The 14411-nt window shown below is 42.3% G+C and overlaps 1 protein-coding gene across 1 annotated transcript in view; it reads left to right on the top strand.

The window, feature by feature from the left end:
• The first annotated feature begins 70 nt into the window (after positions 1 to 70).
• The window catches only part of PBDC1 (polysaccharide biosynthesis domain containing 1), a 31754-nt gene continuing 17413 nt past the window's right edge, over positions 71 to 14411 (top strand). Inside the window, exons 1-4 of the mRNA XM_030201980.1 lie at positions 71 to 130; positions 9009 to 9074; positions 9477 to 9536; positions 14141 to 14281. Coding sequence (XP_030057840.1) covers positions 89 to 130; positions 9009 to 9074; positions 9477 to 9536; positions 14141 to 14281 — 309 coding nt within the window. The 5' untranslated portion in view covers positions 71 to 88. The remainder of the gene's footprint in view (positions 131 to 9008; positions 9075 to 9476; positions 9537 to 14140; positions 14282 to 14411) is intronic.

Below are 14411 nucleotides of genomic sequence, written 5' to 3'. Positions count from 1 at the left end.
GCCCTCTAACCGGCGTGCCTTGGGCTCGTCACTCGTGCCGGTACTAGGGGTAGGAAGTGGACGGCGCAGACGTGGGGTTGGAGGAAGTATGGCGGCAAGAGAAAACAGTGTGGCAGGTTTGGGTTCCTTGGTGAGGCAAGAAGTATCTTGTGGGGTATATTGGGGAATAGAGATTGTCGCTATATGCGACAGTGGGTATTTGTATAATAAGGATAGGTTTTTTTTTAAATTCCTGGATGTTTGTTACTAGAGGGATAGTGTGTTACATCTAGGAGGAATGTTGGTAGCTTGTGTGATACTAGGGGCTAGTACTGGCTCTGACGGTCCATAAGGACGTAAAATGTATAAAGCATTATGAAGGAAATTTCGGGGAGGCGAACCACTGCTTATTCCTGAGATACTTATTGGGATTCTGCCATGGCTTGCCCACTGCTGGTCTAGATGGACCTTTGGCAATACTTATGTTTATATGATACATAGGGAGGTGTATTTTCAAACCACTTAAGAGTTACAAAGTAACCTATGGAACTTTGTAAGTCTAAGTGTATTGAAAATGAGCCCCATAAACATAGTAACATAGTAGATGACGGCAGAAAAAGACCTGCATGGTCCATCCAGTCTGCCCAACAAGATAAACTCATATGTGCTACTTTCTGTGTACCCTACCTTGATTTGTACCTGTCCTCTTCAGGGCACAGACCGTATAAGTCTGCCCAGCACTATCCCCGCCTCCCAACCACCAGCCCTGCCTCCCACCACCGGCTCTGGCACAGACCTTATAAGTCTGCCCACTACTATCCCCGCCTCCCAACCACCAGTCCCGATGGATTAGTGCTATGCCTCCGCCTCTTTTCCTTTCTGGTCCAATGCTTGATTTTGTATCCTGGGGGTCAAAGGTCTAGGAGTATCGGGTCTTTTTGATCATGGATCCAAGTTTCATTAATGAAAAGCAGGTCAAGGTTTTCTGATGTTATCCAGTCTGTTATTGTTGTAGCTTTATTTACTACAGATCTGGTATTAATGTAGCCCACTTGAATTTTTTGGTGGGGGTCTTCTGTGTTCGGAGTTATGTGGATTTTTGCCAGTTGTCATTTCTTTGTTGGTATGGGATTGTTATGACCTTTCATTCCCTGGTGATGGGGTTGTCCGTATGTTGGTGTTCTGCCTTTGTTTTGATGGTTGTCAGTTTGGTGAGGTGTGGTGCGTCTGGACAGACTTTGATGGTTATAAAGTGTGAGTATGGTGTTTCTATCAACTAGTGGGGTTGTTACTGTTAGGTGGATCGAGGATAAGGAGTAGATTGTTAGGAGCAGTTTGTCGGTGTACATTATAGGTTCGATTCGTTGGGGCTGCTAGTGGTTTGTGTCAGGTGGATTCTCACAGATGTTCAGAAGGATTTCCCCGGGTTGCGGAGGCTCCCTAGTTGCGTCTTTGGTTCGGGGTAGGGATCCTGAGGCCTTTTCAGACACCGTGCGGGGATTAGTTGATCAAATGTGTTGTTCTGGTGTTGTGTGTTTTATTTGAGGTCTGTGGTAATAGTCTGGGGGGAGAATCTGGGAGGAGACTTATCGGGATCCTTATATTCCTGTGGCTTTTTCCGTGATTGTAGATCCAGTGAGTCCTGGGACCAGCGGTGCAGACCTGGTCGCGTGGGTTATGAGGTCTTGGAGCTGTGTTGGTGGTTGGGTAGAGATCAGAGGGTGGCGGTCGGTTCAGTCTCCTCCGATGTCGGGTCTGGATCTCTTGGGCCGTTCTCCTGCAGGCCGGTAGCCTGCAGTAAGCAACTCACGCCACTCTTGCTGCCTCGTTCGCTCCCGAAACGATTTGCCGCCAGGATCGCCCCCATGTCCCCCTTACTCACTGCCTCTGTTTATCCTGCGGCAACCCGCTTTCACTTTGGGCTCCCGAGCCTCTTGGGTGGTCTCGTCTATCGTGGGCTCCCCTCCTCTTGATGTCAGCGGCTGGCGTGTGGGGGTCCGAGCCGGGAGCTGCCGGGATGATCTAGGCAATCCCTGCGTGGCTGGCCCCATGCAGCAAGGAGACACCGTCAGCTTCCTGAGCAAGGGCAGGTGTCGGACAGGCTGGTCAGGCGGTCCTAACCTATCTGGATCCGTGCGGTGGCCCGACTGTGGCTCCGCTGGCCTTCCAACAGTGGGCAGAGGGCTGGTGCCGAATGGGTCGAGAACGGGACTGGCCGCCGTCTTACCTTGAACCTGTGGGATTCTTAGAGCTGGTTTGGTTTAGTAGCAGTCTGCCTGTGTTCTAAAACTTTTCTTACTGAACTGTTTGAGGGACTGAGGCTGTTAGAGTTCTAAAACTTTTCTTCTATAACTGTTTTGAGTATATATCTTATCTAAAACTTTGAGAGAAAAAAAAACACTGTTCTCTCTTTTGCTGTGGGTCTATCATATTCCTTAATCTAAAATTGCTAGTTTTACAACTTTGGGCTTTAAGGTTTTTCTTTAAATTGTATTAAATTGCTGTGCTGTTGATTTTCTATTCTTTGTGCTAAAATCGTGTGGGGGGTGCTCTCTGGGGCTGTGCTTTTCTCTACCCAGTGAAGTAAGCCATTTCATTTGCATTAACAGATAGAGTCTAGCGGGCACTGCAGGATCTGTGAGCCAATCACAGCGGGTTTAGCTCTAAACACGCTATGATTGGCTCAGAGACTTCCAAGGCCTCTCAGCTGAGTGAAGCACAGCTAAAAAGGACGTTTTTATTATTTGGGTGTGAATAATGGCCAAAATGGAAGGCTATTTTTGTGATTGACGCTTTCAACTGCACTCTCCGATATCAGCTGATTGAAAACCCAGCCAAAATGGAAGGCTATTTTTGTGATCGACACTTTCAACTGCACTCTCCGATACCAGCTGTTCAAGTGAGCGGCGTGGCGTCTTCGGGCGGCACAGAGGCGTATTTGGCATGCGCACAGCAGACAGCATAAAGCTTTGTTGCTGTGCGCATGCTTGACCGATCGATTCTCTGACTGTTTTAAGAAGGAATGGAGAATGCAAGTGAGCTACAACGAGTAGCTCATTTGCATTCCCTTTCCTTGATGCATAGCTGTTCCCTACCAATTCGCTATAGAATTCGATATGGAATGGCTCTAACGACGACTTTAGTGCATCTTGGCCATAGTTTAAAACTTGAATTTTCTGTCACTGAATTACCAGATAATCTCTAGAAGGCACAGTAGGGCCTAGTTCAGTCTTAGAAAATATAAAAATAAGAGAGAGAGAAGCAAGCTTTATTAACTAGTTTCCATAGTGCACAACCCTTTCCCCCCCAGTTTTAAACTGAAACTTTCTATAGAGGTAGAAACTTAACAGCCAAGAATATAAAAAGGATAGTGAAAAGGCTTAAACTGTCCGAAAAGAAAGTTATTTTCTGTTCTTGCCTGCTGGAGAGGTAGCGCTGCTACTGACCTGAATTAGGTGTTAATTAAGGTGTGAGAAAGTAGAATATTTGCAAAGGTTACTAAGGGCAATCTGATTACTGGGCTAGCTTTAAAGGATTTGTTTGAAACAGTCTCATTAGAATCCAAACTATATAGAGAGGAAAGGTCCCACTTTTTCTTTCCAAGAAGATTTGAGAAAAGAAGACATTTCTGTGGGTAAGTGACATTATTTTATTCTGTGCTTGGTAACTTAAAGATTGGATTTAAAAGAGGAACTGTAGGATATTGATAAACACAGTTAGAATTAAAAAAAAAAAAAAAAAAAGCAAAGCAATTAACTAGTCTCCAAACCCTTTTCCCCCATAGTTTTAGTACTTGAATTTTCTGCCACAGCATTAACAGATAGTCTCAAGGCGGCACAGTAGGGCCTAGTTCAATCCTTATTCCCACCCACCCCTAGCACAACTCTATAACTGAATAGTAAATTACTCTAATTAGAATAGGGGAGTTCAATAGAGTTCTAGTAACATTTAACTAGTTTCTGAGAAGCAAACACAAAATAAATTACATATTACACCAATCTTTATATTCATCTGATATCCCTAGAACCTTAAGAAGTTTTAATTAAACAACTCTACAATACTAAGATGCAGACAGTAGTCCAGCAGTGAGAGGGGTGCTATCCAGTCTTTTGCACTGAGTGTTACATGTATGATTATCACCCATTTGGTGAGAGGTCATATGTGTGTGCTCGAAGCAAAGAGCTCCTGTCAGAGAACGAGTCCATTCTCTTGAGGCTACAGAAGCAGACTTGGAGGAGCTGAGGGAGACAGACAGACGGGGACATAGAGGAGACCTACAGGGATGCTGAAGATAAGTCCCACCACCAATCTGGCAGCCCCTGTGCTACCTTGAAGGAGGGAAATCTACTAAAAGGACAGCATTACTCTGTTGAAGCTGTAGACAGGACCAGCACATACCAGGGGATGCAATATCCTCTCACACAGAGGATGAGTTTCCAGGAACTACTGCCCAGAAGGGTTAGGACGATTCAATAATAAGGCATGTAGATAGCTGGGATGCTCACAGACATGAGAACCACCTGGTCACTTCCCTGCATGGTGCAAAGGTGGTGGACCTCAAGCGTCACCTAGATAGGATTTTAGATAGTGCTGGGGAACAGCCAGCTGCCTTGGTACATGTGGGTACCAATGACATAGGAAGATGTGGGAGAGAGGTTCTTGAAGACAAATTTAGGCTCTTAGACAGAAAGCTCAAATTCATAACCTCTAGGGTAGCATTTTCCGAAGTGCTACCTGTTCCAAGCGCAGGGCCCAAGAGACAGGCAGAGCTCTGGAGTCTCAATGCGAGGATGAGGCGATGGTGCAGAAAGGAGGGTTTTAGATTTGTAAGGAACTGGGCGACATTCAAGGGAAGGGGGAGCCTATTCCAGAAGGATGGACTCCACCTTAACCAGGGTGGGACCATCTGCATTTATATTTCAACATTTTTATTGATGACAATGCATCCAGGTTACAAACAACATTTGGCTTAAACATAATGCCAACAAACAGTCACAGCAGCTTTGACCGACAGGGTCCGTCATCAACTTATTTTATTTATTTTCTCCCCCCAATCTTCCCTCCCCCCTTCCCCCCCCCCCTTAATTGATATATTATTCAAAGTTGCTACTAAACAAGGCAAAACAAGGTTCAACACCATATAATAATTATCTTAAAGGTATACCAGCATTTTCATCAGTGAGAAAATGAATATCAGGCATCTACTATACCTCCCCCCCCCCCCCCCCCAATTCCCCTGTTTGTTGCCTTCAGAGAGTTACTTTAAAAGTTTATTCAGAAGAGTTACTGAAGCTCCAGCGTCAACCCCAGAGCTGATCATAGAAGATTCAGGAGCAAGCTGCGCCCACGCGGGCTAAGGTTATGTATGTATCTATTCCAGATCTGTAAAAATTCCTTTTTCCTCTTGGGGGATCCCAGCGCATCTCGAGCCTCCCAGGATGCCAATAAATGCACTTGGTTTCTCCAATGCCAGTAGGCTGGTGGTTCCGGAGAAACCCAGCTTTGTAGTGTGGTTTTTTTAGCCACTAGGCAGAGTTTACGGCACCACATCCGGGACCCTTTATCTCGTGTTCCGAAAGCAGCTTGCGTGTCTAGAATGTAATGATCCCAAGTGTCCCCTGTTGTACCTCCTAAAGTGAAATCCATATATCTCCGGATCATTCTCCAGTAATTTTTAATCTTAGGGCACCCCCAAAAAGCGTGATATAAAGTATGGGGCGCCTAGTTGCATTTAATGCATCTACCAGTGAGTCTAATATCCAAATGTGCAAGTTGCTGACCAGTCATATACGCCCTCATAATTCCCCTGTATCCACATTCCCGTAATCGTTCATCCACTGTTAAGGATGGTATACTCTTTAAGGTGGCCCGCACATCCCAAAGTACTAGACCAGGGCTAGCGATGGCCTCCATAGGGAAAAGGAAGCAATTCCTAAAAAGGTTTTAGGCCAGTGATTTGCCAGAAAATCACAGGATGGGTATGATAATGGGGTTAAGGAGTGATGCTAAGAACGGATACTTATGCTAGCTGTGATAGAAAGGGTAGTATTAGTTTGGATATAATGGGGGCAGAATGTACGGATAGGTATTATATCAGGTGTAAATAGATGGTAATATACCAAGTATTCAAAAACAAAAAAAATCCTCTTTAGTGATTATTACATGATATGTAATAATATTTTTACATTACAGAATTTTAATAAGGGCCCTGTTTGCTAAGGTGCACTAGCATTTTTAGCATGTGCTAAATGCTGGAGTTGCCCATGCTTTTTGCGACTTTAGCATTTGCTAAAAACACGAGTGCACCCTTAGCGCTTGGCTTAGTAAACAGGGCCCTACAACAGAATAAACAATTATTGTAGCTGGTAGAAACAGCAGTAATAAACTCTTTATTTTATTTTATTGCATTTGTATCCCACATTTTCCCCACCTATTTGCGGGCTCATTGTGGCTTACAATTCATTGTAGTAATGGAAGTACAATCTGTTACAACATAATTATGGTTACATTGTGAGGAGTTAATTTAAAACAAGGTCCAAATATCGTTGAGGAGAATAAGACAATGGAAAAGAACAACTAAACATAGAGCTCATTTTTCTACACTGTTCTATAGACTATAGTAATACGTGGCCAAATTTCAGTGAGGATATCACTGATGGGTTCATCTTAACTGTTTTAATCTGCCTTGGGAAGACTGGAGTTATTACTCTAAACCTCCTGTAACCCAAGTTTTTTTTTTAAACCTCTGGGGGTTCTTGGGAGGTGAGAAGACTCCTGTTGGTGCCCACGGGTGGGGGCTGTGTGAGCTGTGGTCCTGGGCGCTCCGGAGCTGCAGACTTCTTTTTGGAGCTGCAGGAGGTCCCTATTTGGATTTTGTCTGCTATTATTTACTAAATTTATTATGGGGCTCATTTTCAAAATAGAAGAAGTAAAAAAAAAAAAAATAGCACAAAGCAGCCAATGGTTGTTTTTCTTGCATACACTTCTAAATCGCTATTTTCAAAAACACATTTTAAAGATGTTTTTCTATGCAGTTTCTCTGCAGTGCATCCCGATCACAAGGAGGCATTTCGGTAGTGGGATTTGGGTGTTCCCACAACTTGGATGTTTTTCTTTCATAATGGAACAAAGCAAAAATGCCCAGGGCAAAAAGTTGGATGGTTTGGTTTAGACCTGTTTCAATAATGACTGTCATAAAAAAACAAGTGCCCTAAATGACTAGATGACCACTGGAGGGATTAAGGCATGACCCCCCCCTTACTCCCCCAGTGGTCACTAACCCCCTCACACCCCCTATAGATGTGAAAGAAACAGTATGTACCAGCCTCTATGACAGCTTCAGATGTTATGGCCAGTTATATTAGAGCAACAAGCAGGTCCCTGGAATAGCCTAGTGGTCAATGCAGTGCACTGTAGAAAAGGGGGGCCCATGCCCATATCCTACTGTAACTGGTACACTTGTGGTGGAAAGTGTAAGCCCACTAAAAACCTATAGTACCCACGTATATGTGACACCTGCAGACACAAAGGCTGTTGTAGTGATATACAGTTGGGTACAGAAGGTTTTTGGTGGGTTTCGGAAGGCTCACCCTGCAATATGAGGGAGTAATGGTGAGATGTGCACTTGGGATGTTTTATGTGAAGTGCAGTGCATCCCTAGGATGCCCCACTGCTCTGCTGGGATGTCTGTGGTGTCAGTCTACTAAGAAATCTGAACCCCCCCCCCCCCCCCCCAAGATATCCAAATGGCTTATTTTTGTGTGTTTTCCCATTGGACATTCTGTTTCCCGAAAATGGTGACAAAAGAAAAAAAGTGTCTAGGAAATGGCCATTTTTGAAACAAAAAGATGTTTTTCAGGTTAAAAAATGGCCATGTTCACTTGATTTTTGGACGTTTTCAGTAAAATATCCAAAGTTGGATTTAGATGTCATATCGAAAATGCCCCTTTACGTATATCTACAAATTTTGTAGTATGGTGGGAGTTTTTTTCCATCAGAAGTTATGAGCACACTTAAATTGTTTTTACAGTGTTTATATTCTGCATGAAACTGATAGCAGTGTGGAATCCTTATGAATAGAAATTCTATGTGTGATGGGAAAGAGTATACTGGAAGGGCTATACTATTGTCTGCCAGGATAGAACGAACAGACAGATGAAATGTTGGGCAGACTGGATGGATCAGGTCTTTATCTGCCGTCATTTACTATGTAACAGTAAATAGGAAAGCTGGCAAATTGACCAACAATATAATAATGGGTGATTACCCTGCCATTGACTGCATAAATGTGACAACAGGGAGTGGTAGGATGGTAAAGGTACTAGATGTAATAAAGGACTGCTTCTTAGAGCAACTGGCCCAGGAACCGACTAGAGGGAGAGCTATTTTAGATCTGGACCTTAGTGGAATGCGGGTCTTAGTACGAGAAGTAATGCTGTGATGGGAAACAGTAATTATAATTTGATCTAATATCTGGAGTGAAGTCACTAAGGAAATCTACTGTAACAGCATTTAATTTTCAAAAGGGGGTGACTATGATAAAATGAGAAAAATGGTTAAAATAAGGTAAAAGAATCCGTTGCAAAGGTTAGGACTTTAAATCAGGCATGGATGTTGTGTTTAAAAATACCATCTTGGAAGCCCAGATCAGATGCCCTGTTGTTTTCCTAGGATATCTGGGGGACCAGTCTACTAAAAATGCTGGCTCCTCCTACATCCCAATGGCTTGATTTTGTTCATTTTGCACTTGGATGGTTTTTTTGTTTGAAAATGAACCAAAGAACAAAACGTCCAAACCACAAAACCTTGTTCAAAACAGTATTTTCGAAAACAAAAGAAAAAACGTTTTTCTTTTTTGAAAATGACCTTCTTTCCTATTCAGATTTTGAGTTGGACTTAGACATCATATTGAAAATGCCCCTCTTAGTATATATACCTTTGCATGATAAAAGCCACATTATTTTGTGTTTTTTCTGTCAATTCCGATTCATAGTTTTATATTTTCAGCTGATGCTTTTCTTCCTGTGTAGGGCCCAAGTGAAGTAGTAGCGGCAGCACAAGCATTATCCCTCCCCGCAGACCTCTATGGAAATGATGTAAGTAAGAGGAGCTGTGATGTCTGACTGTGTTGTGACTGCAGCATCCTTTCATTCTCCTGCACACCTGCTCTGGGGGCTGATAATTTTGATTGTCTTTTCCAGAAAGACTCGGTACTGGGCTCTGTGTTACTGGTTTGACAGTACCCAAAGTCACATTTCATACAAGGAATAATATCACTGCAAAAAAAGCTCAGGGCTCACAAGTATGCTGCTCAGGTAGTGGGCTAGTACTGGATCATAAAAACATCCCTGTAAGCAAGAATTCCCAAATCTGTTCACTGACCCCAGAGCTAGTTGGATTTTCAGGATGTCCACAATGAGTGTGTGGAATATATTTGCATATAATGGTGTTACTGTTTGTAGAATTTACAAATTCTTTTTTTTACATTTTTCCTACAGCCCAACATAGAAATGATATGGGCAATGAAGGCTTATCAGCATGCAGAAGTATATTTTAATGTAAGTGGCTGTAGGTGAGCAGCATTTACTGAGAGGGGGAGATGCTGGACTCTGACATATCCTATGTTCTTTCCCACAGGATGGAATGGAATAAGAGAAAGGTGGAAGCCGAAAAAGAGCATAAATGGTGGTAGTGGTGTTGGAGGGTAGGGCTTAGTATACTACATATGATTATTAAAGTAATAGAAGAATCAAGAATGAGCACTGCTAAGGAGGGGGAGAACAGAAGGGTTTTGGATGATGAAATTGACTTACATACCTTTCAAAATCTGAGCTCAAGATGAGTTACATTTTAGGTAGAGTAGGTAGCTTCCCACCCCAGAAGGTTTTCAAACTAATTTTGTACCTAGAAAGAAAGGCCAGTAGGAACATTTGCTTGATATTCAGCCTGCGGCAATCAGTGGTTTGCTGACTGCTGCTGATGTTATACCCAAAAATGTCCAGGCTCCAATATTGAATTTCTGGGTGTACAGAGCCGGTGAAAACGTAGCCAGTTAAGCGTGATATTTGACACAACTGGCTATGAAGAACCACATAAAAATAGGACTACATTTTATATTGTCCTATATGTGTCGTTATCTTAGCCCATTACGTGCTGACTCTGGCCGCAGAGTGCCCACAAAATAGCCGGTCCTGGCCTGGGCCCTATCCGGTTGATGAAAATGACAGGTTAGACACGGACAGGCAATTTATATGGCAAGGAGCCTCTTCTGGCCATATAATTAAATAATTTTGAATATCAGGCCCACTGTATCTAGGAGGATGGAAGGTGGAATTGTGGTAGAAAAAAGTTTCAGGTAGGCAGGAGAAAAGAAAGCTTGATCACTAAGGGCAAGGAGCATTGCTTGTAGAAATCAGGGCTACATGAAAAAATGGCAAAAAAATTTTAAGTATGTGCAAATTGCTTGTATACATGTGAATTTAACATGTGAACAATTAAATTTGCATGCTTAAAGTTCTAGCAAGCATGCAATATGTGTGAAAAAGAATGAATAGGTGAACAAACACACAAATGCCCAAAAATCAAGAAAAATGTATTTAAAATTGAGGTAAACCAAATATTTTTCTTTACCATCCTCACCAGACCAGTCCAGTTCATGAGGGTTTTGCCCATCAACCAGCACCTAGAGAGAATAATGAATTGTGAACATTAGAGAATTAGATCTAGCCTCTGCAGGGTTGGTGGAACTTCGGGGAGTAGGGTATGCATTTTTCTGCAAATGTGTTCTTCACCTTCACAATGCCTTCCTAAGAAATCTCAGGCTGCTCTGGTATAGAGAATTGCATGGGGACAGAAATTTCACCCATCCCCGCTAAGATCCATTCCATCCCCACAAATAATCTTCTCCACCCCCTACCCATATCCGCAGGAGTCAACACTATTATTTACTTGCTCACAGCCCTCTGTTTCTGTGGCTTTTTTGGATGATATTCGCTATTCAACCAATGAGTGTTCCAAGCATCAGTCTGGTGTTCCAGTTGCCTCTCTGGGCATTCCAAGCCTCAGTCTGGTGCTCCAGCTGTTCTCTCGTCATATGTTCCAAGCCTCATTTTGGTTCTCCAATTGCCTCTCAGTGCATTCTAAGTCTCATTCTGGAGTCGCCTGAGATTTTCATTACACTCCCATGGAACTCCCATGGCAACATCTATCCCCGCAGGAATCCCCTGGCAACTTCTTTCATACCCGTGGGTTCTGTGGAATTCCCGCAATCCCTGTTCCCATTCAGCTGTCTACTCTGGTTCCAGCAGGGGGTAGCCTTCCCGCCAGAGAAGCCAAGAAGAGAGTTTAGAAATCCCAGATCGGGATTCTCAATCATTTGTCTCTGCAGTGGTTTCAGACCATGAGGTTAGCATCTATGGCAGAGCCTCTTGAAGAAGAGGATCTCCCAGTTAATGAAAGGGAGTGAGAGTACAGTAGTTATATATGACAACTGAGGACTTTTTTCTTTTAAATAACCTAAGTCCTTAAGGGGCCTTTTTGTAGTTCAGCCATCTCAGGCACTTCCTTGGTGGGGGACCCATTTTAGAAGGGATTAGCAAACTTTTATAGGCTTTCCCCATTCATCAGGCAATTCGAGAGATCCAAGGTGAGAACAAAAAGGAGAGGGGATAAGGGACAACCCTATCTGGTGCCTCTAAGAACAGAAAAGGGGGCAGAGGGATGTCCATTAACCAGCCCCTGTGCCCAGGGATTAGCATAAAGTGTGCTGACCACCAAATTAAAATGGCCAGTGATACCATAGCCCTCCAGGACCCTAAACAGAAACTCCCAATTGACACGGTCAAAGGCCTTCTCTGTGTCAAAACTAACGGAGAAGAACTGCTGTCCTTAGCAACGTGTTCTATGGAGGCCTCCTTATGGATATTGCATCCTCAAAATAGCATGAGAACCCCCCCCCCCCCCAAAAAAAAAAAAAAAAAAAAAAACCTGCACCAAACTAGCCAGTAGCCTGCCAGATTTATTCCTGTGTTTATAAAGTTGGTATCTAAAGTATAGCACCGATTTCTTAGCTCTTTGGTGTTAAAGTCCGTTCAGCGCAGTTTGCATGCTCAATAATTGGAGTTTATTGGTAAAAGTGGGAGAGGATGCAAAAGTTCTTTGTTTATTCACAACCAAACGTTCTAGATGCAAAATTTCTTTCTCTAGCTTTTAATTTAAGGGTATACCGTTTTGGCAGCTTCCCAAAAACATATCGGCTCTGTGGTATGCTCTTGATTAAAAGTCTCATGTTCAGTACAATAGAAACTCTCTAAAAGAAATATTGGTGTATAGTCAATGGGAAATTTCTACTGTGGCTGATCTGGGGAAACATTCAAGAAAATGAGGTCTACTCAAGGCATGGTCAGGTATTTCATATGGCCCTGTCTCAGCTAAGACCACCTTATTCATCAAATGTTATGAAACAAGTAAATAGTCTATTAGGGACTGAGAAGAGTGAGCACGGGATAAATGCTTGTAATCCCTAAGGGATGAAGAACCCTCCAGATGTCCAGTAAGTCTAATAGATCACACAACATTACCACTTTTTAAAAAAAATGTATTATAATTTTTTGCTTTCATTATTCTGTGTTTGACTCTCTGAGGTTATACTAATTTATGTATGTTATCTATTTTAAGACCGCAGGGATAAAAGTATAAAAGAGGGGGGACTGGAAGTCAGTATTGGAATCAATCAGGACAATTGGAAGGTACTACCATTGCTTTGTTATTGAAATACTGAGGTACTCAAGCTGCATGGTGCCCTTATAGGGTAGAGCTCAGTTCATTATTCTCTGTCTCTGTTTGCTGGTTGATGGGCAAAACCCTCAGGTTCTGGATTGGTCTGGTGGGACTATAGGAGAGCAAGTTTAGCAGGTAAGATCTAATTACTCCTTTGGTTGTTCATACCCCTAGTGGCAAACAGGGTTGATGGGGGAGGAGTTTACTGTGTTTAATGAAATTTGCTTACTTTTTTTTATAGCACACATCAAAGCGATGTACATAATAATAATAAAAATAACTGGAGAGGGAGTTGAGGTGACGACAGTGTTTCCAGTTGTTGGTAATGGGTCATGGTTGCTGTGAAGAGTCAACATAGGTGGTCCAGGCCTTGATTTTGTGTTTTTTTTTTTCTTTTGTGGGTGATGGGGCGGGAGGGAGGGGTGAAAACAGAAAATTACTACCCTGTGAATGTACTTTGTGACCTTGTTGCTTTTGGTCTGTTTATAAAGATTATAGAAAAGGAAACACATAACACAGTTTTTAAATAATGACTTCATTTGTTTGGGAAGCAGGGTTGTCCAGCTTCTGTGTCACCCATGTGGGGGAAGTAGCTGCCTCCTAAACTTAGTAACTGATCCTACCACCTTTAACAGCAATAATTGTAACTAAACGCTTCCTATAATTTGATATTAATCTTTCATATTACTGTTGAGGAATCTTAGCTCACTCTTTGCAGAACTGCTTTAATTCAGACACATTCATAGGTTTTTATGCATGAACTGCTCATTTCAGGTCCTGCAACATCTCCATTGGGTTCAAGTAGGACTTTGACTAGGCCAATCCAAAACTTTAATTTTTGTTTCTCCTCAGCCATTCATTTGTAGACTTACTTTTGTGTTCTGGATCATAGTCTTGCTACATAACCCGATTACCTTTCAGCTTCAGTTCATGGACAGGATGACCAGATGTTCGCAAGAATTTTCTAGTACAGTACAGAATTCATGGCTCCTTCAGTGATGGCAATATGTAGTGAGGTTCAGATTCATCCTGTCTGGCTGCGTTCAATCAACTGAATCTAATTATCAATTAAATTTGTTCAGTTGTTTGAGTAACCAAGGGGGTGGTTGCTTTTTCGCATGGGTGATGTGGGTGTTGGATAGCTTTGTTCTTTAAATAAATGACATAATAGTACAAAAACTGTGTTCTTTGTTTTTCTCAGGTTATATTATTACATTTTGTTAAAAAAAAATTACTTAGAATAGGAACGCCATAGTATGTATAGGAAAGTCAACAGTCGCACCAAATAAGATAAATAAATGAAGATATATAAATAAGGCAGATGCTTGGAAGAGGACTTGGGTACCATTTCTAAATAGGCTGATGGTTTCCATGTTTCTTGTAGCTGATCTCTTCTGTTGAGCCTAGACTTCTAAAACTCACCAAGGTTGATGATCTTATCTATACGGAGTTCAAAGCCAGCTTTGGTGACCTGAAGATAGATATTGTAGATCCAGAGGAGCTTAAATCTGAACAAGCCAAAGAGGTAAACTTATGTTCTATACACAAATTCAGCAGATGAGATGTAGATTAACTGTACTATAGATCAAACACTATTGTTTGTACTTTCTCAATTTACAGAAAAAAAAAAATCACCCACATGGTCTTTGCCTTTT

The sequence above is a fragment of the Microcaecilia unicolor genome, chromosome 4 (genome assembly GCF_901765095.1).
Source record: "Microcaecilia unicolor chromosome 4, aMicUni1.1, whole genome shotgun sequence".
Lineage (NCBI taxonomy): Eukaryota > Metazoa > Chordata > Amphibia > Gymnophiona > Siphonopidae > Microcaecilia > Microcaecilia unicolor.
Note: the sequence above shows the minus strand (reverse complement) of the source record. Positions and strands in the feature narration are given on the sequence as shown.